This window comes from Globicephala melas, chromosome 20 (genome assembly GCF_963455315.2).
Source record: "Globicephala melas chromosome 20, mGloMel1.2, whole genome shotgun sequence".
Taxonomy (NCBI): domain Eukaryota; kingdom Metazoa; phylum Chordata; class Mammalia; order Artiodactyla; family Delphinidae; genus Globicephala; species Globicephala melas.
In genome coordinates, this window is record NC_083333.1 from 6904973 (window position 1) to 6932220 (window position 27248).

At 44.5% G+C, this 27248-nt stretch overlaps 1 protein-coding gene across 1 annotated transcript in view; it reads left to right on the top strand.

Moving 5' to 3' along the window:
• Positions 1–27248, top strand: part of VPS53 (VPS53 subunit of GARP complex) — a 125671-nt gene that overhangs the window by 62919 nt on the left and 35504 nt on the right. The window contains exons 12-15 of the mRNA XM_030861888.2: positions 3777–3878; positions 10109–10203; positions 20676–20918; positions 23870–24017. Of these exons, the coding sequence (XP_030717748.1) occupies positions 3777–3878; positions 10109–10203; positions 20676–20918; positions 23870–24017 (588 nt within the window). The remainder of the gene's footprint in view (positions 1–3776; positions 3879–10108; positions 10204–20675; positions 20919–23869; positions 24018–27248) is intronic.

Genomic DNA, 27248 nt, shown 5'->3' on the forward strand with positions numbered 1-27248 from the left:
TAGAAGGACGGAAGCGTGGAGAAGTTAAGCCACATACCCAAGCGGTAGAGCCTGGGTGCGAACCCAGCCCCGTCCCTCAGTCAGTGGTTGCACCAGCCACACAGTTGCTCGGGCCAGAAAGCGCACGACTCTCGATTCCTTTCTTTTCTTCCTCCTCACATCCACCCTCTCACCAAGTCCTCTTGACTCTCTCTCCTAAAGATGCCCCAGGTCTGGCCACTTTTTTCCATCTCCACAACTCTAGCTTAGCCCACTCCCACATCAGCCCCACCTGGCACGCTGCAGCAACCTCTTCACACTCTAAAACTGGATCCTACCGCTGCCCTGTTTAAAACCCCCAGTGACTGCCCAGTTGCCGTGAGAAGAAAACCTAACCTTTCCCAAGGCCCACGACAGGCTGTGTGATTGGGTCCTGGCTGCCCCGCTCCCTCACCCTGTCCTACTTTCATTCCAGCCTTTGCATGGGATCCCCCTGGTGAGAATGCTCTTCTCCAGATCTTTGCCCGGCTGGCTCCTTCTCCTCATTCAAGTCTCTGCTCAAAAATCCACTCCCCACAGGGGCCCTCTCGGATCACCATATGAAGAAGCCCTTCCCCAGCCTCACCCACAGCCCAGCCCAGTTCCTACATTGTATTTTCATCACAGTGCCTCCCTTCTTTATCTTGCTCACTGCTGCATCTCCGGTGCCTAAGAGTGTGCCTGGAGCTGAGCAGTTGCTCAGCACATGACTATGGAATGGATGGCGTCACGTGCTGGTCCCTTTGCCTAGAAAGCCCCAGCCATCCCGTGCCCCTCCCACCTGAACTGTGGAGCATCCTTCAGTTCTGGCTCAAACGTCGTTTCCTCAGGGAAGTTTTCTGTGACCCTCTGTTGCATCCTTTCGTCACCTTTGCTTTTCCTGCAAATAATCACATATGCTTGTGTGATTATTTGGTTAGAGTCTGTCTCTCCCACCTGACTGTAAGCTCCCTGAGGGCAGAGGGTGGTCCACCTTGCTCCCTGCTTTCCTCGTCGTGCCCAGCACATCCCTTTGTCGAATGGGTGAATGGAGGAGTGAATCCCTTTTCTGGTATCAGCTTAGTCCCCGGTTGGAATGTGTGTGCCTGAAATGAACAAGAAGTTCCTGAGTGCCCCTGACTCCCTGGTAATCTCATCAGTTTGTGACTAGAGAGAGACTGCGGGAATAGGAAAGACACCTTTCCTTTTGGGAATCTCCTGACCCGGTGACACCAACAAGTAGCCCACATTATACTGCCTGAAATGTTGCTCTGCTTTTTCAGTGTTGCCTTTTATGTTTCCTTCTTAGTACTTATGTCCACCCATTGGATACCCCACCGGTGAGCATGGAGCCCAGGAACACCCTCAGTCCACTTCACCAATGTCCCCTTTTTGTCATATTTCCAGTAACACATTGTTTTTAAAATAAGGTCCACCTGTATGTAATTGTGAGACGTTATTATCAACCCTGGTAGACCTAGCAATAGATGAGGAACGTTTGGTTCAAAAATTCATATCCTGTTTCTGTGGCTGAATGATTTTGAACAAAGCTTTTCACTTCAGTTGCTGGCTTGCTCTTTACACGTCCAAAGGACTGAAAGGCTCAGAATCATAGAGATTCAGCTCCTCAGTATGATCCCCAAACCCACTGTTGAGCCAGTGGGATCAGGAATCCAGTGCTACTAACTAATTTAACTTGTTGTTGAAGCTTAGATTCCCTTTCTCACCCTCACCCTAAAATACCAACAACCCTCACAGTGACAACTAAAACTTAGAAATATGGCTTTCAAAGAAACATTTCTAAAAATATCCTAATTTTGAAAATGAATGTCAATTGCTTTACATTTATAAGGATTTTTTTTCCATATCAGGCAAAGAAGCCAAAGTTCGGAGTGTATACATTTGAAATATTTGCTGGGTTCTTAGGCCATATTGTTTCTCCAGAGGATACCACAAAAATCATTGTCCTACTGCTGATTACCTAGAGCTAATACATTAATCACAGGGCTTTCTTCACACCCCAAGGCTCTGGCTAGCTACATAATAGCGTCCAAGTGTTGGGGCCAAGAATTAAGTAGTTGACATGAATGTGAGTGGAATTGTCTTAAAGCCTCAACCAGACACAGGTGTGGTTTTTGTTTTTGTGTTTAAGTTTTATTTTTCTGGGTTGTTTGTTTGGTTCTTTTTTTTTTTTTTTTTTTCTTCTTCCTTTCTTTCTTTTTTGGTAATATCTTCAGCTGATGTCCTGGCACTTGACAAAGTCATTCACACACTGTGGTCCATCTGCCTTCCCTCTTGGCGTAGGGATTAGTTCAAGCTGCTCCACTGATATATGCTCAAATGTCATAAGTACTTTTAGAAGCTCCTCTCCACCCAGATTCTTGTCTCCAGAGAGTCATTCCTTTCTCCTTCCCCTCTTCTCCAGCACCAGCCAGTCCCTTTTATCCTGCTCGTCCACTTAGTTCCCTTTCTGCTAGAACTCCCAGCTCCCTGGCATAAATAACATCCTGAGGTAGAATTTGTAAAAAATTCCAAAGATCTGCCTCGATTCTGTTGTCACATTGGACTCATCATCGGTCATATGTATCACGTGCTTCTCCTAGGGTTTCACGTGCTTTATCACATTCAATCACTCAAGTAGTCCTGTAACTCTATCCTCCTCATTCAGCAGATCGGGCCGCCGGGGCTCAGAGAAGCTAGGCGGTTTGGCCAGCGCAGCAGCGTTGGAGCTAAAAACCCACATCTCCTGCCTCCAGCTTTCCCGCTAGCCCAAGGTCCCACTCAATGACATCTTTTGAAAGAATGGTCGCATTCAGGAGCTGGGGAGTAACTTCTCTCAAGATTTTATTGTGGTTGTTGTAATGAGACTTATTTGGGAAGGGACTTCTCTCTATAATCTAGAACACAAAAGATTAGCTCTATAGTTTCTTTTTAAAAAAAATTTTTTTTTTTTTGTCTGTGTTGGGTCTTCGTTGCTGCGCACGGGCTTTCTCTAGTTGTGGCGAGCGGGGGCTACTCTTCGTTGCGGTGCGCAGGCTTCTCATTGCGGTGGCTTGTCTTGTTGCGGAGCATGGGCTCTAGGCACGAGGGCTTCGGTAGTTGTGGCTCATGGGCTCTAGAGCACAGGCTCAGTAGTTGTGGCACACGGGCTTATTTGCTCCACGGCATATGGGATCTTCCCGGACCAGGACTCGAACCCGTGTCCCCTGCATTGGCAGGCGGATTCTTAACCATTGCGCCACCAGGGAAGTCCTACAGTTTGTTCTTGAATTCAAACCCATCTGGCATTTTGACTCATTCATATTTATGAAGACCTATGACATGCCAGACACCAGAGATAGAAACAAGACATGTGATTCCTGCTGTCACAGAAGCTAGTGGGGAGAAGACAAATAAATGAGCGGTTGTGGTACGTTAGTAAATACCTGGGTAGGGGACATACCGGGGTGATGGGAGCGTGTGACTGGGACCTATAACCCAGACTTAACAGGTGAGAAAGGCTTCCCAAAAGAGGGGACTTCTGACTTGAAGACTGAAGGATGATGGAGAATCTTAGGCAGCTTGGGATTGGGGTTGGGTGGGCAGTAAGGTTTCAGGAAGAGGAAGAAGCAGTGTGAAGGCCTGGAGGTGAGAATGTGGTCCAGGTTGTCTCAGTTTTTGCTCATTAGATCAGATTTCATGATGTAGCTGTTGGAGAGACTTGGAAAAAGCAGATCAGTGGGGAAAGCTACTGACCACGCTCAGAAAATACCTATCTGTTTCTCACATCTAATCAACAGAAAAAACTCGAGTCTCCACTCGCATCCACCAATCCCTTCCTAGAAGATGAGCCAGCACCAGAGATGGAGGAACTGGCGATGGAAAAAGGAGACGTAGAGCAAGTAAGTCTGGTTTGCATTCCCCTGTGCAGCCTACCTAATGTTTGTTTCTGAAAATGGGTCTGCTTGCTCTAAATATGATCCCTTGGCTGTTGACTACATTCAGAGATTACAACCTTGGTGGTCTTTGTAGAAGGCCTTGCTCTGAAAGTGCATTTAGAAACCGGAGTGAAGGAGCAGCCCTTCCTGCCCCACCCCTTGGCTCCCGAATGGCACACCGGCCTTAGCAACGCGGCCAAGCTTAATTAATTAGCCCATGTGGTGGGGCAGCAGAACTCTGCCCTGCCTCCTTCATCATCTCCCAAGCTTGTCAGCTTAGCTTTCCATTGTCCCCTGATCTGGTCTGGTGACGACATGGGTGACTGAAAGATCCCGGGTGAAGTTAGCAGCACCGTCAGCCAGGAGAGGTCTCTGCTCAGCACAAGCCGAGCACCTTAGTCTGGAAGCCGATGGAGAGGCCTGGAAACACCATGGTGACCAACGGCATATTTGGAGAGTTACTTTTCAGAGCGCACCAGCACTTTCATTTCCTTCAGCTTTTTCTGTCCAACTCTAAATTTTCCTCTGCCTTCATCCCACAGAATGGTGGTTTTGTTTCACTGCCATTTTATGGTGAGAGAGCTTAGAGCAATAAATCAGGACTTTTCCTGTCTGGATTAGTGATCCTTCTTTTTAATTTTCTACACTTGGCTACTAGAGGATTATTTTATGGTATTGTTTTTGCTCCAGACATCACCGAAAGGGAGGCCTACTGGGAAGAGCAGCTCTGGGAAACCCGTAGCCACGCACTTTGCAGTTAACCCTGCATTCCTAGCATGGGGAGGGTAGGTGTACAATCCTGGCAGGAGCCAAGAGAGCAGAGTTTCCAGGAGCAGTTCTGAAGTGACATCATCAAATGTGTCTGATCCATCGATTAAGTAATTATAATAACATGGATGCCTCACATTTTCATGGTGCTTTATGGTTTAAAAGTCCTTTCCACGCTTTATTCCCTTTCATCCTCACAATGCCTGCCTTTCCTTTTATAGGATTTTATATGGGAGCTGCAGGTTAAGTGACTAGCCCAGGGTTACACAGTTTGAAAGTGGAGGAGCTGAGACCAGAAGCTAGGTCTAGAAGTCGGAGACTAGAATTCCTTTTCTGGCGTTCCTTCTGTTACATCGGTGATGTCTCCCTGAAAAGTGGAGGACATAGAAATGCATCCCGTGAATAAAAGTGAATGGATAAAACTGAAGGGATACCTTGAGGCCGTATCCCAGAGATCTATGGGATTAGACGTAATTGATTTAAAGCCATCATATCAGCTAGGCTGGGAGAAAACAAAAGATTTCTTCTAACTAAAGAAATGCGTCTCTCACATTTTGGGAGGAGGGACTGGGGTGGGAAAGAAGACTCTGGGTGTGGAGCTCATCCTTCCCATGTATCCTCCACCCACGCCTGGCACCCGCACCCTCTGAGCTGGTCGTGTGTAGCTGGGACGTTTTCAGGGCCCTCATGTCTCCCCAGTCCAAGTGGCTGCCATTGTCGTGTCCAGAATTGTGTAGCTGAACACTCAGATGCTGCTGTGAAAAGTCATCCCTTTCGCTAGTCATCTCTGGATATTATTAAACTGGATTATGATAGCCCCCATTAGCTACAAAATCAGTTTTTCCAGGTAACATATGATTTTTCTTTCTTGTGGAACTTTTTACTCGTCTTTTAAGCTTGAGGTTACTGTCTTAAAGACAAAGACCTGCTCATTCTAAGGACACAGAACACAGGCACACGGGGTAAAGCAGAGTCACGTGATGGGGAAGATGCCAGCCTCTGGTTTGCCGTTAGCTGCCCCATGACCTTAGGTAGGTTTTCACTCTCTCTAGACTTCCTCGCTTCTCCATGTGTAGAGAGCCAGTGGTGTTCCAGCTGTATTCCTTGCCCTGTCAGATGTCACTGTGGGGAGTTGGGATGAGACCAGGGCCCCAGGTCCCTCCAAATACAGCAGTTCTGTTTTGAGTCACTTTTTTCATGAACTTCCAGGTAAAATTGCTTTTGGATCAGGGGTTCTAGGTGTGTTCAAAAAGAAAGTACTGAAAACCCCTGGACTAAATGATCCACCCACAGCTTCACGGGCTATTACTTGTTAGTAATAAAACTTACACGTCAGTGACTAATGACTCCTCAGCTGCCATCCCGACCTCCCACCACCTCCCCAGCACCTGTCCCACTTGTGGTTGATGATGTGGGAGCTCAGGGCCCCCCTTTTCCCAGCCACTCGCTGGCTTCTGGAGCTGGGCGCACAGGAAGATGAGGAGCCAGGTGGGGCGCTCGGGGCAAGCCCACAGTGCACTAGCGGCAAGCTCGGCCAGAGGTGGCGGGAGGCCCCAGTAGTTGTCCTGGGTTACCCAACCCACTGCATCACTGCAGTTAGCAGACGGGTGGCCCTCGAGGTGAGGGTCGCTCCCTGCTCACCACTGCAGTTAGGCTCTGGAGAAGGGAGCGTGAACTTGAAAAGAGCTATTTAGTTTGAACAATCAGTTGCCAACGTGTTCCTGATGATTAAAAACTGGCATCTGAAGAGGGACTGAGGGTACTCAGAGTATAAAAGGAAGAGAGAAGAAATAAGGAGTTTCTGGTTTTAAAATGTACCCTTCTGGTGATCCGAGCAGTTAGATTTAATCTGTTTACACTGGATAGTAATAAAACGAAATGGGACCAGCTGCAGACCTCCTTACTGTGACAACAGTAACCTTTTATTATTCCATCAAACTCCAGGAGGAAATAGCTTAAACATCTGCAGCTTTTGGACAGAATTCACACACTCCCAAATCCAGCCTGAGTGCTACTGCTAAATGACTTAGTATATTCTTTAAGCTGAGAAGCAACCCTTTGGGGAGCTGGACGGTACAAAGGGAGACACCAGTATGAGCTGAAATTCCAGCCCATTTCATCTAAATATGAGCACAGCTATGAGGCAGCCAGAGGCAGGAGGCAGCCCTGTGGAAAAAAAGAAAACAGGAAACTTCAGGCAATCCCTCCCATTGTTCCCCTCTTGCTTCCAACTCACGTTGAAAACACTGTAAGAGGACAGAGAGCCATGGCGACAGGGCCCTCCTCACTGCCAGGAGTGCCGTTAGCGGGCAGAGGCTGGGCGGAGCGGACTCCCCTGTGGGGACGGGGGTTGGGCCACCTGCACTGTCTGGTTGTGCGGCTCTCTGAGCCACATCCAGAGGGTTCTGTGGGGACTCATCAAGCACGGGGCCTCTGGGAGACTGATCAAGATGAGTTTGTTGGAATATCATGTGGTCATTTTCCTTAACCATTAGAATCTATGTTTTATACTAAATGAGCTCTTCAGACTTATCCATACATTTTTATCATGTACTTTTGTACATACATAAAAAGGAAAATATAAGCAAAATAAATAGGTTAAGATATTCCTAAGACTTCTTCACATTCAGAGTCTAACTCTGCTGAACCACTTAAAAAAATTTTTTTTATTTTGAAATAATTATAGACTCATAAGAAGTTGCACAGAGAGGTCCTGGGTACCCACTTCTCAGCTTCCCCCAGTGCTGATGGCTAACATAACTATAGTGCATTATCAAAACCAGGACGTTGGCTCTAACCCTGTTTTCACTCGGGCGTGGATGTCTGTGTTTCCCCACGGTGTGGTCCTCCAGGTCATCCGGAGTGTTGGTGATATGCCGTTTCTCAAAATGCTCCACTACTGTACCTGGGATTATCTGCCACGTTTTTTATTGTTATTTTAAACTTTTTTTCTTTTTTAATAATGTCAAACTTAGGGAAAGTTTTAAGAATATTACAAGGAACTCTCAACTATCTTTCACTTGGGTTCACCAGTTGTTACCATTTTGCTACATTTACTTTTCCATTTCCTCCCCCCTCCCTCTCTCTCTCTTTCTCTCCCTCCCTCCCTCTCTCTCTTTCAGAACAAGTAAGTTTATAGGTATCACACCCTTTGCCTCTGAGTATTTCAGTATGTATTTCCTTTTTAGGAAATATATTCACTTAAAAAAGATTTTTCACTTAAATTACTACAGATCAAAATCAGAAAACTTAACATTAGTACAATACTATTATCTCATTTACAGACTTATATAAATTTTATAATGTGATTCAAGAGTGATAAATTGAAACATTGTCAGTAGTTGGAAAAGTACACATAAATTAGTAGGTAAATAAAGCCAAATACAAAATACACATGTTGATTTAAAACATGACAACATTCTATATTATATAAACTCCCATTTGTAATTTCCAGAAGCTATCCTACAGATATGTGAATATTTTTGTCAAGGGAAGAAAATATAAATAAAGGGAATAATTATAATGTTTATGAAGATTCTATTTTAATTAATGAAAAGATATATGGCTATAGTGGCCATATTTTCCAGTTCTAAAATCAGGATATCTAATCCTACAGAAGTTATTCAGATTAAATCACATTTGTCTATTCATTTATCTGATCATCTTATTGAAAAGAATAGAATAATTTTTTTAAAAAGGTAACTGACTTGGAAAATGTAGAACAAATAGATAAGGACCTTACCTTCACAACCATCATACTGCATCATGGATCCCTCATTTTAAACTAATGGAAATGTGGAAAAACTCCTAAGGCATCTGTGAAATGAAGTGGGACTTTGAATCCAGTCAGTTTAAACTCAATGAACCTGAACTTGAGAGCCTCTTACAGTCTCAGCCTAAGGCCTGACTTTGGCAGTGGCTTCTGGATGATAAGAGAAAATAGCCCAGACTGTAGTTATTCTTAGGAAGAACCAGAGTTTCTTCAAATCCTGCAAAAAAAAATTAAAGACATGGAACTCTTAGAAGGTGAAAAGGGAAGAGAGTTAAACATGAAATTAAATGGGATATATCTGCAGTTGACATTTAATTTTTGGTGATCATTACCAGTTTTTACAGATGCTTTTAACCATTACAACATTTTATTTGTTTTTAATTACTAGAAGTAGGTAATCATTTCTGTCTGTCATTAGGGGGCTTAGCTTTTCCTCTTTTTATTAAAAGATATGAGCCATTCAATTCAACAGGTGTGCTGTGCGTGCCAATTTATATCCAGATAGTACTCTTGTATCAAGCCCAGCAAAGGCTCAAGGACCTCTGTCTATTTTCAGATACCAACAAACAGAAATAGATAGAATTGGCTTTTTTTTTAGGAACAAAAAGAAATATGTAGGAAGATCCTTGTTTATTTTTTAGATGTTTTGAAAGGGAATTTAAGTAGCAAATAATAGTTTTTAAATGCTTGCCTGTCCGGATGACCTTTTTATCAGTGGTTTCCCAGTTTCAGTTGGGGACCAGTACTGATCCAGGTTTTAGCTGGTGCAAGGCAAAAAATAAAGACAAAACAGCCAGCCTGTGTGTCTTTCTCTTTGTCTTTCTATCTGGTATAAGGTCACCAACTAACTGTCTTTTCTTGGGAAGGACGGCCTTTATGCGACTATTTTCTCTTATAAAATGTTTGGGTATAAAAGTTCTTTTAGGAACTTGTGGTTAGAGTAGAAAGTAACAAAATAAAAAGTTAGCAACCCTGTGTTGACCCCCTACTTTTCTTTTTTTCTTATATTTGTTGGTGAAATTCAACAGTCTTAGGAAGCACCGCAAGACAGCAATGATCTACTAGAAAGAATTCTGGTTTAGGAGACAGGAAACTTCACCATGTGCCTTGAGGCAGGCTGCTAACACCCTCTGAGCCTCCCTTTCTTTAGGTGTAAAATAGTAGTAATAATTCCTATATTGGGGATTGTTTTGAGGAATAGATGAGATATTTCGTACCAAAGTGCTTGGCTCATAATAACAAGCAGTAAATGGAGGCTTTTACAACTGGATGGCGTGAAAGCACTTTATATGTTCCAAAGCACGGCACAGCTCTGCGGTGCTGTTATTAGCTAGAATTTACATTTTGAAAACATCAGTCAGATGATGAAGAGCTTCCAAATTGAAAACGCATGTGTTATCAAAGTAGCAATAAATCTTTCACCGCACAGAGCACGTAAATGATGCCGACAAAGCTGGCTTATTGTTCACAAACTGGCATGACTCATAATACAGGACATAGTCTCAGTCTAGTTACGCTGAGTGCTTCTTATCTGTAAGCTGGGAGTGAACTTTGAAGGGATGTTTTCTTTGAAACTGCTTGAAAGTTTGCAAAGATGGCTCAAGTATAGGGTTTCTTTTTTCTTTTCTTCTTTTCTTTTTTTTTTCCTTTACAGCCCAAGAAGCCTAAAGCCCCAGACAATCCATTTCACGGCATTGTTTCCAAGTGTTTTGAGCCTCATCTCTACGTGTATATTGAGTCCCAGGACAAGTGAGTGATGAACATTTTGCTGCCTTCTGCATATCTCGCTCCTTGGGTCAGGGCTGGGGCCTCGCAAGGGCACAGCTCCTTCTAGAGGTTGAAGGAGGGACTTGGGGCACCCGTTACCCTCCCTGGAAACCTGTTAAGGATGTTTTTCGGCCTTTTGAGTGTTATCATGTATTGTGTCCATGAATCTCAGAAGCCTGGGTTTGACTCTAACAAGGTTCCAAACAGGTCCCAGCACCTACTTCCCAGGTGGGCGCTGAGCCCGTATCCCACTCTGTATGTCAGCTCGTGAGGCTTTACAGTGTCAGGCGCTGGAAAGTGGAGAAAGAAAGCCTCATCTCTAATGTATATGTTTTCAAGTGTAATTTGTTTTAACTTTTCACTGTGAAATCATTTAGACTTACCAAAAGGTTTTAAAAAGCTCTCATATACCCTTCGCCCAGAGAAATGTTAACAGTTTACATAACCGCAGTTATCAAAACAGGAAGGTACCCTTCTCCCACGAATGTCCTTTCTCTGGTCCAAGATTCAATCATGCATTTAGTTGTCAGGTCTCTTTAGGCTCCGTTAAGCTGGAATAATTCCCCAGTCTTTTGTTTGTCTTTCGTGACCTTGACACTTTTAAAGAGTGTGTGACCAGCTATTTTGTCCAAAGCCCTCAATTTCTGTTTGTGATGTTTCCTCTTGATTAAATCAAGGTTATGCATTTGGGCAAGAATACTACAGGGGTGACATCGTGTCCTTCTCAGAGCCCAGTGCGTGATGTCAGGAGGCATCTCACCTGGATTTGTCCTGTTATTGCTGAGGTTGACCTTGACCACTTGCTAAAGTGATGTCTGCCAGCTTTCTCCCTGTGAAGCCACTATTTTTTGCTCTGTAATTCATAAGTATCTTGCAGCGGGGGGGGGGGGGGGGATACTTGGGGACTATGTAAATATCCCATGTCTCATCATACTTTGCCCGCTCATTTTTCACATCCCTTGACGATTCCTGCCTGAAACAATGATTACTGTAGTGTTTGCCAAACGATGGTCTGTTTCTGTCATTTCTGCTGTATTTACTCATTAGGGTTCTACTATAAGGAAGAGCTTCCCCTTCTCCCCCACTTGTTGATTTGTTTGTTTTTTCCTGTTTGGGCTGATGTGTTATATTTTCTTTGATGAATTGTCATCCATTTAATGTATGTGCTTTTTACAGAGGGGCTCCAGAAAATGTTTACAAAGCAGCCCACTGCAGCCAGGTTCCCTCACAGCCAGAGAGTATGGTCATGTTCCAGTATCCACTGTTCATGCAAAAGACAGAGATCCCTCTTCATCCCTGAATCTCTGTCCACAGCCAGAGCAACTGTGGAAGGCCCTTCCATTGCCGGAAGGCACATTTTGGAAAGGCCCAGTTTCTGGAACAGGCCGCACTGACCAGAGACAGGCTGGTCCAGGCTCTGAGGAAAGGCCCGTAGCCTAAAGAACACACGCCTGGGAGGACGAGACAGTGGGTCACACAGGGAGGACAGCCGCTGTGAGAAAGTTCCTGAGGGGAGTTCTCGGGGAAAGCATTTAGGTGCTGAAGTCCAGTCCTTTTTTTTTTTTTTTTAATGCTTCTTTCAGTTTAGAACATTCTTGCTTCCAAGTATGTTTCAAGGGTAAACCATCAGCTTAAGAGAACATTTCAAATGGCTATTTGTGTCTTAAATGGAACATTATTGTTATTCAACTATTTGATTTTGTATCAATAGATTGCTTCTATTCTTTTCTTCCCTGATTACAAAATGCTTCATATGAAAACCCCAGAAAATTACCTTTGTAAAACCGCTTCTACGTTAACAAAAACAGCCTCCTCACCGCCCCCCACCTCACACAGAAAAAGTTGCCTTGACGTTTTTTGTCTTGTAAAGCCCCAGTTTTCCTCCTGCTCTCTATCTATCGGGCTTGTGTCTGCAGGCGTGCAGAAGGGCAGTAGTTACTATTGCCGTTTAGTCCTTTGAAAACACCCTCTCTTCTGCATTCACAAAGTTTTCTGTCAGGATATTAATAAGACACCCTTACGGGGCCGGAAAAGGAGCAGCTCTTTGCCTGTTAGATGAACAGGTCTTGGAGCCGCCCACCCGTATGACTATTTTGGGACAAAGCCCTCTCTTCTCTTATCAATCCAAATTCTTATTTCTTAAAAGGCTTAAAAGCTATTGGGTCCAGGGTTTAAAGTGCACATCTGAGATAACCACGTACTTTCTCAAAACTTATCTGGTCTAAAGAGTCAGTTTTCTGGATTATCTGGTGTAATTCTGGGATCTACTCTTTTCGCATGGCCTTGATTCGTATAAAGCACACTCATTGTTCGTGAGACTTTGGGCAAAGAGCCAGCCCTCCCTTCCTTAGGGACTCTCCATTTCTGTATGAAAAATGCAGTGCTGGCCCCTCATGCTGCCGTCTGGCCTCGCTGGGATGTTTCCACAGCACTGGTGCAGTAGCGGAAGCTTCTCGTAGGAGAACTGCGTAGGCCGTGCTGTTGTCGCTCCAGAATAAACAGCAAAAACTTGAAGTAGAAAATAGAGTTCAAGAAATCCATTTCCTCATCTGTTAAAGGAGCGCATCAGACAAATAATGCCTAAAGCAGCAGGTTATTAACCTCTTTTGAGTCACAGATCCCTCTGAGAACCCGATGAAAACCACAGGTCCTCTTGCCAAAAAAACATCCACATAAACCCACACGCTATCTTGAGCACAACTTCAAGGGGTTCTACGAAGCTCGTGCTCCCTTAAGTCAGAGAATCCTAAGACCGGGGAAGGAGCTCAGGTGGGGACTGATTTGGGACAAAGTACTCCTCTTGTTGTAGTTCTGACTCAAAAATCTGCAAGGGAGGAAAATCTGAGACCATTCGCAAGTTCCCCGATGACTGAGACCCAACCCAGGGTAGTGGAAAGAGCATAGGCCTGGGTGGAAAGAGACAGACCTGGACTTGAGTCCGCGCTCCGCACTCCCCAGCCTGGGGCCTTGAGCATGGCCCTAACCTCTCCGAGTTTATTTTGTGCTCTCTACGGTCAAGTGAATAATGCCCCCCTCACAGGATTAGCGGTGAGGAGTAAATGACATGACACGTTGTCACTCGGCACAAGTAAACAACACTCGGGAACTGTGCCTGCCCTGCCCTTCCGGTGATCTTGTTCTGGACTGTGGTTGGGTGGCCTGCTTGGTGCTGCCAGCTCTCTGTGGGCTTGGCATGGGGTCCACTCTTCCGTCTCCCCAGCCTCCCACCTGCCCGGGGAGAGTCCTGGCAGCACCTGCCCCAGCCCAAGGCCCAGCCTTGGTAGGAGGACTGCGGCGCCGGTGCCCAGGGAGGAGGAGTGGGGATGTCCCTCGGCCACCTCTTAGCTGGCTGGGCTGAGCTGTCCTCCTGTGCTTTGAGCAGTTTTCTCAGTTTTTGTCTATGTCCAAGGAGGAAGTTAGTAGTGTCTCTTCTACTCTTGGGGATGTAGGCGTTTTCTTTGGCTGACTTGCAGGAGAGATTTCTCTCCGTAGGCACTTTCTTCACTCCATTCAGTGACATTCCCAGTCCAAGAAATTATTAGGGACTCCATTTCTGCCCATTCTCCTGAGTTCCCTGTCATAGCTTTCGTTGAAATAGAGCCCGCCACCTCTTCTAGCTGGGTGAAGCCTAGAGTCTCTCTATAAACTAATGTTGCTTGTTGTTTGTTTTGAATTAATTTCAAACTTTCAGAAGAGTTCCAAGAATCGTACATAGACCTCCTGTGTATCCTTCACCCAGGTTCCTCTATTAACAGCTGTCTCTCCCGCCTCTGACACACACACTGACAGACACACACATACTCACGGATATATGCACATACATGTTGTTTTTCCTGAGAGATTCAAATTCTCACATTTCAGGCAAGATGCCCCATTACTCCTTAATATTTCAGTGTGTGTATCCTGTAAATAAGGACACATCTATGTAACCGTAGTACAAACCATCAAAATCAGGAAGGTAACATTGATGCAGCACTCCCATTAAATCCATAGACCCTATTCCCTTTCCCCATTTGCCCCAGTCCTGTTTTTTATAGATCTCAAATCCATTCTGGGATCACAGGTTACATTTATTTGTCATGTCTCTTTGGTTCAATCCAGAAGAATAATCTGTTCTTTCTTTATCTTTCATGACTTGGAAATTTTTAAAAATTAATTATTTTATTTTATTTTTGGCTGCGTTGGGTCTTCGTTGCTGCGCGCAGGCTTTCTCTAGTTGCTGCGAGCGGGGGCTACTCTTCATTGCCGTGCACGGGCTTCTCCTTGGCGGAGCACGGGCTCTGGGCACGCAGGCTCAGTAGTTGTGGCACACAGGCTTAGTTGCTCCACGGCATATGGGATCTTCCCGGACCAGGGCTCAAACCCGTGTGCCCTGCATTGGCAGGTGGACTCTTAACCACTGCGCCACCGGGGAAGTCCCACAACTTGGAAATTTTTGACACATGTAGGCCAGTTACTTTGTGGAATGTTCCTCAGTCTGGTTCTGACTGATGCTGGCTCATGATTTATGATTCATACAGAAGTGGCACCATGTTCTTCTCAGTAACTCTTGTCAGGAGACACACGATATCAATGTGTCCCACAACTTGTGCTGGTCAGTTTTACTACTTGGTTTAGATGGTATTGGCCAGGTTTCTCTATTAATTAATAAGTAATTAATAAGTGTTGATTAACCTTGAAACCATATAAATAGCCTTTTTCTCATCTTTCACTTACTTATTTTACCATCTGTTAATGACACTTGCCTGAATCACTTATTACTAAGATAGTTGCCAAATAATTATTTTTCTAATTCCATCATTTCTTCTACATTTATTCTGTTTTAAGAAACAGCCTTCTCTTTTCCCCATTTATTTGTATCAGCATGGACAGATTCCTATTTGTGGATATAGGAATTTAGATTCCTATTTTATTCAATGGGTTATAGTCATTACTATCTTTTTTTTTTTTAACTTTATGCTCGAATAAATTTAGACCTACAGAAAAACTTCAAAAATAGTGCAGATTTCCCATATTCCCTCTCCCAAGCTCCCTTAGTGTTCACATCTGACATAACTGTAGTACAGTTATTATCAAAATCAGCTAGTAAACATTGGTACAGTACTATTCACTAAACTCCAGGTCTATTTGGATGTTACCAGTTTTTCCACGAATGTCCTTTTTCTCTTCCAGGATCCATCATTATTTGTTTTAATGCCCAAATTGTCCTGGTTTCGGCCCCTCCCAGCTAGTTTTCCATTCTTTTGCATGCCCCTAGCGTGTTTTGAGTACTTTCTTTCTGGCCCAACAAAATATACCAGGCTCGTCTTGTACTTTCCTAACCCAGCCCTGGAGTCATCCATTTTTCCAGGATCCCTCGTTCCTTTGGTGGGAAATGACATTTAGAAACTAAGTCTGCACGTTATATGTGTTCATTGCTGCTGGGGTGTCGTGCTTCTGGGTCCTCTGAGCTGAGAGACCCAAGCAATGTATGTATGTGTATATCTACCTATCTATCTACTTTTATACCTATTTATATATTAAAACCTGTGAGTCTATGCCAGTACCTCCAATTCTAACCTAACCTCAGGATTTACCATGTCTGTAACTACCTTCTACAGCAGTGAGAAGCTTGGTTCCCAGGATCCTCCATGTATTTACCTGCTCTATTTACCTGTGTGGAACCCATCTCCCAGCTGTGCTCAAGCCAGAGCTTGGCTCCCTGCTGGCCACACCAGAGCCAATTCCTCTGCCGCAACCACAGGGAAGGGGTAGGGGTGCATATTAGTCGACGCATCCTTGGATGAACAAGTTCTGTAACTTCCTGGGGGTCTTAAGCCGCTTTGCCCGTACTCACCTCCTTGCCCACTTTTTCTGACTACCCTCTTCCTCCCCCAGAGCCATCACTCCTGTACTTTCCAGTTAGAATACTGTTTCTGTGAATGTCAGCTGCAGACCCACCAGAAGAAATGGCCTTGGTCATCCATCCCTAAGCTTGGTGTGCAGTGTGGTTTTCCTTCTCACCGTGTTTTAATCTTCCCCTCTGCTGCCACCGCTCTGCAGTAGTCTTTATTCCTAGGTCATTTTCTGTATCAGTGGAACTCCCAGCAGTATTTCACGTGGCGCCCCCAAAATGCTTATACGGTTCTTGGGTTAAAAGCTCAAGCTACAGGGAAGAGGATAAAAGACACCATCTGCATCCATGACGTGTTTCCTTAAGCTGCAGAGAAAGTGAATCACACCAATAATCGTAATGCCATGTATCTGTATAGCGCTTTAGAGTTTTGAAATCAAAGCATCGGATAGTGGTTAGAGCTTGGCTTTGGAGTCAGACAGGCCCCAGTTCGAATTCCAGCTCTGATAAATTCTGTGGCCTAGGGCAAGTTATCTTATTTTTCTCAGCCTCAGTTTCTTCATTTATAAAACAGGGATACTAATGCCTTCCGCTCAGGGCTGTTGTGAGGATTAAGTGAGATTGTATTTATAATGTAGCCAGTGCAGTGCCTAGTTTATAGGCATATAGCCTAGTGTGAGAGAGAGACCAAAAAAAGTTTTTGGAACACAGCATGGAGGGTTAAAGGTATGAACAGTCTGCTGTGGGAATTCAGAGGTGTGTATGAACCTAACTGCAGGTCAGACTTTTCTCAGTCTGTGTCTTCTGCCTCAGCCAACTCCTCTCCTTCTTCCCGTCCTCTCCCCCTCACACCGTGTTCTGTACTTACTTCTGACTCCAGGCCTTTATTCTCTTGCCTGAATCTGCTGTGGAATTTTCTCTCCAGTTTCCTCTGTTATTTCCTTTGTCTAAAACAAATTGGTCATATTGTCCGTACTGCAAAACTAGCATTTTGTTGCCATCTTGAGATCTAAAGATCATAATCATGAAGGTCCTATCTCCCCCAATAGGTCACAGCCTCTAATGGACAGATGCTGTGTCTTTACCCCCCCGCAGCACTGTAATCAGGACTTGACCCTTTTTTTTTTTTTTTTTTGTGGTACGTGGACCTCTCACTGTTGTGACCTCTCCCGTTGCGGAGCACAGGCTCCGGACGCGCAGGCTCAGCAGCCATGGCTCATGGGCCCAGCCGCTCCGCGGCATGTGGGATCTTCCCGGACCGGGGCACGAACCCGTGTCCCCTGCATCGGCAGGCGGACTCTCAACCACTGCGCCACCAGGGAAGCCCATGGACTTGACCCTTTTTAACCTTTTACTTGATTGTAATTGCTTTAGGGTATAAAAGGCGCATCCCTGTGATTCCATTCAACAGGTCAGCATGCCCCGTGTTCCTTTCTCCAGTAGTCCTTCCTATAAGATGCTGCCAAAACTCAGGGTAGTGTTTGGTGCCTGGAAGAAATGGTAACCTTTGCTTTTTTTGTGGTTGGACTCATTTATATCTTATACTTGCTGCCGCAGCGCCTTGTGCGTACGAAGTGCTCCATCCATATTTGATTGGATTGCATCCCCTTTGCAAACTCACGAACTTTACCCGTTCCCATCCGGGTGACTTGTCCTCTTCTCTTCTGTGAAGGTATTTGATGACTCGTTGTCTAGTGTCTCGTGTGGCACAGAAGCAGGCTGATGAAGAGCGCAAGATGGAAGTGGGGAGGGGTGGGTCACTCTGGTCTATTTCTCGTTCACACCAGAGAACAATGTCAACAGTAACCCAAGAGACATTCCGCAAAATATGGAAGATCTTTAGTGTTTGTTTTTTTTTAAAGAGGAAATTTTGTCTCTATTCTATGATCACAATTAATTTACAGTCTTACTCATCAGCTTGACTCTGAAATAGGAGGTAGATGAGGAAGTATCCTGGCTTCAGCTTCCAGCGGCATTAGAGGAGTGGTTCAGGCAAAAATGCCTTGGAGCTCTCGCCCCTGTTTTGGTTGGCACTGTGGATTCGGAGGTTAGAGTCTCTCATAGGAAGACTCGAGAGGAACCCTCCCCTGCTGTTCTGTGCTCTCCTCCAGTGCACCAGCCCCGACCCTTGCACTCCCATCCCTTAGGAACAAAACGTGGAGGTTGATCCGCCGAGTACGTGTTGGGCACCAACGTAACTGGGAGCTTAGCTGCACACGGAAGCTTGAGGGCTGGGCCTCGGGGGAGCAGAAGTAGCGTAGACATTATCCCTGCTCTCAAGAATCTCACGATAACATACGTGACACAGAGAAGAAGATTCTACCACTATAAAGCAAGCAGCTTTCACCTTCTCTGCCAACTTCAGCTCATAAGAAGTGACTGGCTACAGTGCTGTCTCAGGAAGGCTTCTGAAATTACCCTGGAGATCAGTGAGAAAGACACAGCCATTCCTGATGAGCATGGCCTACCACGGGCCCGGGATGGGAGAAGGTCAGCATGTTTCCTGAATAGTTGACACCCTCACACTGTATAATGAAGTGTTAAAAAAAAAAAATAGTCGTCAGTGTGTTACAGATGACAGAAGTTGCAATTGAGATAGAGGCTGGGTGTGAGTAGGAGTTATCTAGGTGCCTCCTGAGCTGAGCTGGGAGGGTGAGTGGACAGGTGGTGACGGGAGAGTCACCAGAGGACGCATCCAGGCAGATGCACAGAGTCAGGGATAGAGCTGGAGCAGAGCGGCAGCTGAGGGGAGCCTGGCTGGAGCATGGGATCGCTGTGGAGGAGACGTGGGAAATTAAATGGAAAGGTGAGACAAGAGGAGGGTGTGAGGAAGGAGGGTGGACATGCTGGAGCTTTCCAAGGTCAACTAACTCGCTCCTTCTCTGCTTGCTAACCGTCACCACCATCACAATGGACTGTCCTAGGCCTTAAGTTCTTTGAGGGCACAGTGGCTATATATCTGGATGTAATAAACTTTCAATAAGAAAAGCTCTTGAGTAAAATGTCAATTTTCTCCTGTTCCTACTCATTAATACTGCATGTGGTTCTTGTCTTTTTCTTCTTGACTGTTATATAAATACAAAACAAAACAAAACAAAAAACACAGCTGGATTCCTGTAGCCTTAGACAGCAACTAAAAAGATGCAAAATGTTAAGAGGGGTGGGAACACCCACCTCTCCCCCATTTTTCATAGAGCACAGCTGTGCAGGGACCAATTAATATAGCCCTGCTGGATGTGAACAGTGATGACTCAGTGTGACTGAGGCAAATTCAGTGATGTTTGAATGGGAAATGGGAGAAAGTTGCAACCATCATCATCACCGTGACCTGGGGCAAGCCTGGAGCGGCTCAGTATTTTCTCTCCTCCCAAGATTTCTTACACCTTTGATTTTGGAAGTTGTTCAGAAGAAACTGCATTAAAGGAGAAAGAGAGCATTAGACTGTTTCTTTCCAGTTTCTCTTTGTTTAGTTGTCTGTCTGCTGGGTACCTTTAGGTTAATGATATCTAAATATTTGCTGACTTCATAACCTTTTTGTGTTTGAGGAGGTAGTAGGGTAGAGTGGGGAAAAGCATGAGGTTTAGAGCCAGGCTGCTTGGGTTTCAATCCTGGCTCCTCCACTCTCTAGCCGTATGACTTTGGACAAGGTCCTTTAATTTTCTGCACCTCGCTTTTTGAAAAGGAGGATAGTTTTAGTCCCTACGTCATAAGGTTATTGTGAAGATTAAGTGAAGTTCACGTATAAAGACTCTTACAAAGAGCTGACATGGTGCCTGGTATACCATAAGTGTTCAGAAAATGAACACTGTCATTATTTAGGGTTTTCATTTGTGGAAAGGGGAGCTGGTACTGATAAGGTAGTAGGACCAGTGCACACACTTAAGCGGTAGATTCTAGGCTCAGCTCTGCCACTAAATCGTGTGACAAACTTTCTGGGCCTTATTTTTTTCATCTCTTAGAGGGTCCAATAACACCTTATCTTTCTCCCAGGGGTTTGGGGTCAAATGCGATCATGAAGTGCCTTGAAAAGTATAAAACAGCACAAATGCCAAATTTTATCACTGCTGTTGTTGTAGGAGTGGTGGTGGTAGTTAATGATGATTTTGATAAAAATGGATCCAGGTTCTAAAAATGTTTTAAGTTAATTACTTTTTATTGAGGTACAGTTGATTTACAGTATTGTATTAGTTCCCGGTATATAGCAAAGCGATTCAGTTATTTTTTTCAGATTATTTTCCATTATAGGTTATTATAAGATATTGAACATTGTTCCCCATGTTACACAGTAAATCCTTGTTGCTTATCTGTTTCATATATGGTAGTGTGTATCTGTTAATCCCATACTCCTAATTTATCCCCCCCCTTTTACCCCTTTGGTAACCATACATTTGTTTTCTATTTTTGCGAGTCTTTCTGTTTTGTAAATAGATTCATTTGTATTGTTTTCTAGATTCCACATATAAGTGATATCATCTAATATTTGTCTTTCTCTGTCCGACTTACTGAAACGGGTCCAATTTTAAATGTAAAAAGCATGAGGAGTGATCGCCTCGCGGCAGTCAAGCACATTTGTTTTCTCTTTCTTGAAATAAAATAACATTTCATGTTTTCTTCCTCCCAGAAACCTTGGGGAGCTGATAGATCGGTTCGTGGCCGATTTCAAAGCCCAGGGGCCACCTAAGCCCAACACGGACGAGGGGGGCGCCGTGCTCCCCAGCTGCGCCGACCTCTTTGTCTACTACAAGAAGTGCATGGTGCAGTGCTCGCAGCTCAGTACCGGGGAGCCGATGATCGCCCTGACCACTATTTTCCAGAAGTACCTCCGAGAGTACGCCTGGAAAATCCTCTCTGGCAACCTGCCCAAGTGAGTCCTGTTCTTCCTGGTCTGACTGGAGAAGTGAGATTCTGAATATACCTAAGTATGGAAATCTTTAAGGAAATCCGCCCTGAAGCTGTTCGCTAAACTGCCAAGAGTATCAGGGAGGAAAACACCCTTATGGAGTTCCCAAGGGTCTGAGACTGTTTCCTCTCAAATGGGATTCCACAGCTGATCAGGACCGCCAGAGGAAGTCAGTACTGCCACGCTGGCCACTAGCATAGGTCGGATCCTGCCACGGTGGACTCAGGGGAGTCAGTCCCATTATAGACGTGCTTAGTTTACATGGATTCAGTGATAGGTACTTGGCAAAAGAAGTGGGGTGGTGGTAGCAATGACTTTCGAACAGCAAGGGCAGTTTCATTCAGGCCAAAGTCTCTCTTATGGTGTGTGTATCTTGCCCTCCTGGGTTGAGTCTAATGTTTAAAGATGTGGTAGGATTTGGGGAAAGGTGGTTGCATAGCATAGCTCCTAATTATAGCGACTTCACTCTGTTATTCTGGGGCATTAAAATATTGTTATATAACTTATTACTTGAAATAAATGGATTGTTCGACTAGAGTTTTAGAGATATTTTGGTTATATAGCAATTTCTATTGTAATAGAATATGATCTGAAGCAATGCTTCAGAATCCAGTAATTATAAATCACTCCCATAGCTAAATTCAACAGTTTGGAATTTAGTTTCTGTCACTGGCACTAAAATGTGTCATATATAGGAGTTTTACGTAATTGGGAGGAAAGAAAAATAAAATCCCTTCGCTCTACAAGAGATTTGAAGTAACAGACATGTTTTACACATGAGAATTTCTTTGAATATGATAAACATTATTTTTAAATTTTTGATAACTTCTATCCTGATTTTCAAAATACTGCAAGTTTGTTATAGTTTGTAAAACACAGAAAAGCACAAAGATGAAGATAAAAATCACCACCCAGTGAAAACAGGTTTAACTTTTCAGTATACATTTTTCTGTTCTTTCTTTATATGTGTAATGTGTGTGACTGAATGCTTCTGTTTATTTGTTTAACAGGACTGGACTATAGTGCTTATAGTTTTACACCCTGCTTTGTCATGATGTGAGCATTTTGCCATGTGTATTAGTCAGTGTCACAGCAGGAAACAAATGGTACTCAGCTGGGATATTATTACTAAAGCCACTGTTCACAGAAATGGGGGCAGGTGAAAGGAACCAAGGGAGGATTCTGAAGCATCCAAACTCTAGTGGGTAATTGTTACTACTTTAAAACTCACGTGACAGCTAGGGCTGTGGACAAAGGGCTGCCTAACAGAAACTGTAGTCATAGGGGCCACGGTCACTGCCAGGACCACACTGAAGCAGAGGGAGCAGGAAGGCTAGTTGTTACTCTGACATCTCTCTCCTCAACCTCTCTGACTTCCTACAGCCTCTGCTGATGGCTGAAACCAACAGGAGCCCAGGGGGCTGGGGAGCCTGGGTGAAAAGTCTGCAGAGGTCAGTTTCCCAAGCGGTGAAAAGGGAAGAGAAGAGCAGAGAACAGTCAGCACAGTAAAAATATTCAAGACACTTTTTTTTTCCAAATTTTTTTTTTTATGTATGTATGTATGTATGGCTGCATTGGGTCTTTGTTGCTGTGTGCGGGCTTTTCTCTAGTTGCGGCAAGCGGGGGCTGCTCTTCATCGTGGTGCGCGGGCTTTTCATTGCAGTGGCTTCTCTTGTTGCGAAGCACAGGCTCTAGGCGCATGGGCTTCAGTAGTTGTGGCTTACCAGCTCTAGAGCACAGGCTCAGTAGTTGTGGCGCACGGGCTTAGTTGCTCCGCGGCATGTGGGGTCTTCCCGGATCAGGGCTCGAACCTGTGTATCCTGCATTGGCAGGCGGGTTCTTAACCACTGCGCCACCAGGGAAGCCCCATCAAGGCACTTTTAATGATGCTATGATGTTCCCACATACCGAAGGCCCTCAGCTAACTTCTGAGATTTCTTATTGATCATTCTCTTAATTGACCATTTATGTTGGGTTCAGTATTTTGGTATTTTAAATAACATTCAGAAGAGCATCCTTGAACAGAAGTAGAACTACTGGGTCAAAGAGTCTGAACGTTTTTTTAAGCTCCTGAAAAATACCTCCAAAGAAGTTGTACAATTTAAAGCTCCTAACCCGTAGTGGAAGAGACAGCCAGTGTCCTCATACCCTTATAAGTAGTAGAAATTAAGATGTTTTCAAATCTTTGATTACCTAAGACTGGGAAGTTTAGGGGTGTGTGTGTGTGTGTGTGTGTGTGTGTGTGTGTGTGTGTGTGTGTGTGTGTGTGTATGTTTTAAAGGAAAAGTTTCTCTTATTTTTAAGGTAAATATCATTGATTTCTGTCTTCTTAAAAAATAGACTCTCACAGTTGAAATTTTATTTATAACTGCAGGAAGTTATTTTAAAAACTGCTTTTTTATTTTTTGTGATCACATGATTAGATCAGTAGGAAGAGATGACGTGCTTTTTTGTTTCTTGAGGCAGTCAGGCCTTTGGCCAGGAACCATGTCCTAACATTCACTTCTGAACCCATCCACAAGCACGAAGACAAGCTCCCATGCAGAATTTTCTTGACTGAGAGAAGCAGCTGGGGAACCAGCTTTTGCACCACACATGACTCTGAATGAGCTGCACAGATCAGGAAATGCCACGCTAAGCAGAGAGGCCGCTCAGCAGAGCAGAGTCATTGTAGTTAACATGACTGATGGCTGGCTCACTGTTGGGATCGTCTCTTCCTATTTCTGATGGTCAGAGAATTTAAACAAATGACAGTCAAGGTCAGGTCACTCGGAAAGGGCCTCATTGTGTGTGGATTTGTTTGGGCCACGTCCAGCCTCTCCTTCCCCTGTTTCTTTGTCTTACAACGTGCAGTTTCCAGGTCAGGAAGCAAATGAGGAGTCCTGGCCTGACTGGTCCCTATGCCTTTTCCTCAGAACCACAAGCAGCGGCGGTGGGTTGACCATCAGCAGCCTCCTCAAGGAAAAGGAGGGCTCAGAAGTGGCCAAGTTCACCCTGGAGGAGCTCTGCCTCATCTGCAGCATCCTGAGCACTGCAGAGTACTGCTTGGCCACCACCCAGCAGGTGAGCCGCCCGGGCTGCCCTTGCGCCACCTCCTCCTTTTCCTGAGCCGCCTGGGCCACTTAGCTCAGTGGGTAAGAATATGGGCCCCAACGAGGCCACACACAACCTTGGGCAGAACAGCTGGTCTCCCACAGGGGAAAACTCGAGGTCCAGCCAGGGGACGGCCCAGGCAGCCCCCTTGCAGAAGGACCTTGTTAAAAGGAGACTGGGCAAGAAAGTATGACTGGTCTCCTCCCCAGAGCTGTGTAAGCTACTCAAAGAGCATGACGTGCCCTCTTGAAAATAGGTCAGTAGCCCTGTCTCCCATGTGCTGAAAGCAGTTACAGTCGTAGTGGTGGTAGGCCCCAGCCTTGGTGGTGATGAGTCACAACCAGTGATTCCATTCTCAGGAGTGTTACCAGGTCATTGAAAATCCTTTGGGCTTTTATGTGTCTCCTGAAATGTATGGAGCATATTCTCAATCTGCAGAAACAAATAACCATTGTCTGGATGCTGACGTTCAGGAACTGGGAAGCAGGAAAGGGTAATGTCTCTGCTGGAGCTCCCATTAGCAGAAGGAAGACCAGAAGAATTTTCTGTTCAGCCTTCGATGTGGGATTAGAAGTTCCTTTCCACATTTCCAACCCTGCCAACCCTTCCTTTTGGACTTCTGTGAGAGAATACATTTCCATTTTAAGCCACCAAGTTTGTAGTAATTTGCTACGGCAGCGTTAGGAAACTAATTATAGGAGTCAGCCTGAATGAACTCTACTGGTCAAAGATGAGACATACAAGTATCAGTGAGAATATTAGCTACAGTCGATTGTAAACATCAAATATGTTTAAATCCATTTGGTTATAATGATTTTTAAAATTCACTTATCACCTTGGAAGATACTAAGAAACCACTGGTATGAATTGAATACTGGTAAATAAAGGAAAAGTTCTTATCCTGCCTTTCCTATCTGACTTGTACCTCAGGATAACCAAATCACAGACAATGGGAAGTATATTTTTATAGCAGATTTTCAGTTCATAAATGAAGAAGAAAAGATATTGAATTCAAATATCATTCTTTTATACCTCTTAATGGAATAATAGATCTGGGCATTGACCATCAATGGCTGCTGACATTACAAAAAGAGAGACAACCAAACATCATGTTATCTCCTGATGGAAGTACACAGCACTATCATGAAGGAGTTTTCTTTTTTTTTTACTCTCTTTCTTTCTTTTTCTTTTACTTTTTTTTTTTTTTTTTTTGTTGGTGCTGTGTGACTTGTGGGATCTTCATTCCCCAACCATGGATGGAACCCCGGCCACGGCAGTGAAAGCACCGAGTCCTAACCACTGGACCTCCAGGGGATTCCCATGAAGGAGTTTTCTTTAAAAAAAGAAAAATCTGAATCTGATCAAGCTTTTACATCAAGCTACAATTTACAGGAAATACAAGGGATAGAGGAGCATGCTAATTAGTACCTTGTGGATACAATCAATGAGATCAAACTATGAGAAAATCTACGGGGCAAACAACCTAGTTTCCTTAAGAAAAAATCACAGGGGTTTAGGGGGGGTTGCAAAAAGAAATGGAGGGAGAAACCAAAGAGACTTGAGAATCCAAGCAATGAAGAATTGAAAAATAATATTTAGAAAACAATGCCAATAATGTGTCAATATCGGTTCATTAATTGTAACACTTTTACGCTTAACACCTGCACGGGGTGTGCCATTCCCTCCTTCAAGAGATCTTTATGAAGCACTGATTATGTACCAGGCATTGTATTTGGTATTAATTCACAGAGGTGAACAGAGTAGACAAATTTCTTACTGTCATGGAACTTAGAACTAATAAAGGAGCCAGATAATAAATAAGGCAAAATGTAACCTCAATTTTGTTCTAAGTGCTGGGAAGGAAACAGATGTTGCAGTGCTAGTTAGGGAGTTGCCTACTGAGGTAGAGTAGTCAAGGAGGGCCTCCTGGAGGAGGTGATATTGAAGCAGAGACCTGAGGGGTGGGAAGGAGACTGCCAAGTGAGGAGCTTGGAAGGGATGGGCAGTGGGGGGGGGGGTGGCAAAGCAAAGGAGCTGGCTAGGACGGGGGAGCAGAGAGTGCTTCGGAGAGGAGAGAGGAAGTAGGACGTGTGAAGGCCCTGAGGGGGAAAAGACCCGGTGTCTTCCAGAACCTTAAGAGGTCGGTATAACTGAAGCCAGGCGGACAAGGGGGAAAGCAAGATGCGGGCCGTGAAGCTAGACAGGACCCAAATCATAGTTAGAAGTTTGGATTTTATTTTCAGTGTTAACAGGGAAAGGCCGCTAGAGAGTTGAAGCCTTGAGAGCCTGCGCTGTAATTTTTCTCCTCAATCCCTTATAAACGTGTAGATTGTTTCCAGTTTTTCACTAATATAAACGACAGCAGAATGTGAGCTTTATGAGAAGAGGATCTTATCTGTTTTTTTCACCAGCTAACTCCCTTATGCTATGACAGAGCCTGGCACTCTATTTAGAATAGACTTTCAGTAAATATTGGTTTAATTCATGAATGCTGCAAAGAACACGTGCGCATCTCCGTACCTTGTTCTCATTACTCGTTGAAATATCTTTCTAGATGCGAAATCGCCAGCCGAAAGAGTGTGTATGTTTAAATGTTTGCCTTTTAAATAAGTTGCCTTCCCAAAAGGTTACATTAATTTACCCATTCCTAGGAGTCACTTTTAAATCTAAGACAAAACATTCTTTATTCTTAGAGTTTCTGTAATAAATAGGTTTGGGGATGCTAGGTGAAGCAATTCCCGGGATGTTTTGAGGTATTTACAATTCCCGGTCAGTTGTATTTTTCTTGGAGGCTGCTGGAGCGTGGCCAGCGTTTCTCCCCGCTTGGCTGTAGGAGGATGCCGGCAGGAACTGTGTTTCTTTTGTTTATTTTGGTATCCCTCAACACCTTAACGCGGTGGGTGGCCCAGCCCAGCGCTCAGGGAATACTTTACCTGATTTTATTGCGACCCACCACTGGAGGCTTCCAGTGTTGGTGGGTAAGCCAGCAGTTCACGAGGCAGGGAGTATCCTAAAAATGGGGATCTGTTTAAATTGTCAGTGTGTCATGAGAACCAAGTACAGTGCAGGGCCAAAGGGCACAGGCTCTGGAGGAAGTTTGATTCCCAGCCCTACCACTCACTGTCCTGGGTAGGGTAGGCCTCCATCTTCTCATATATCAAAGGAGGATCATAATAGAACCTTCCTTACAGGGCAGTGAAA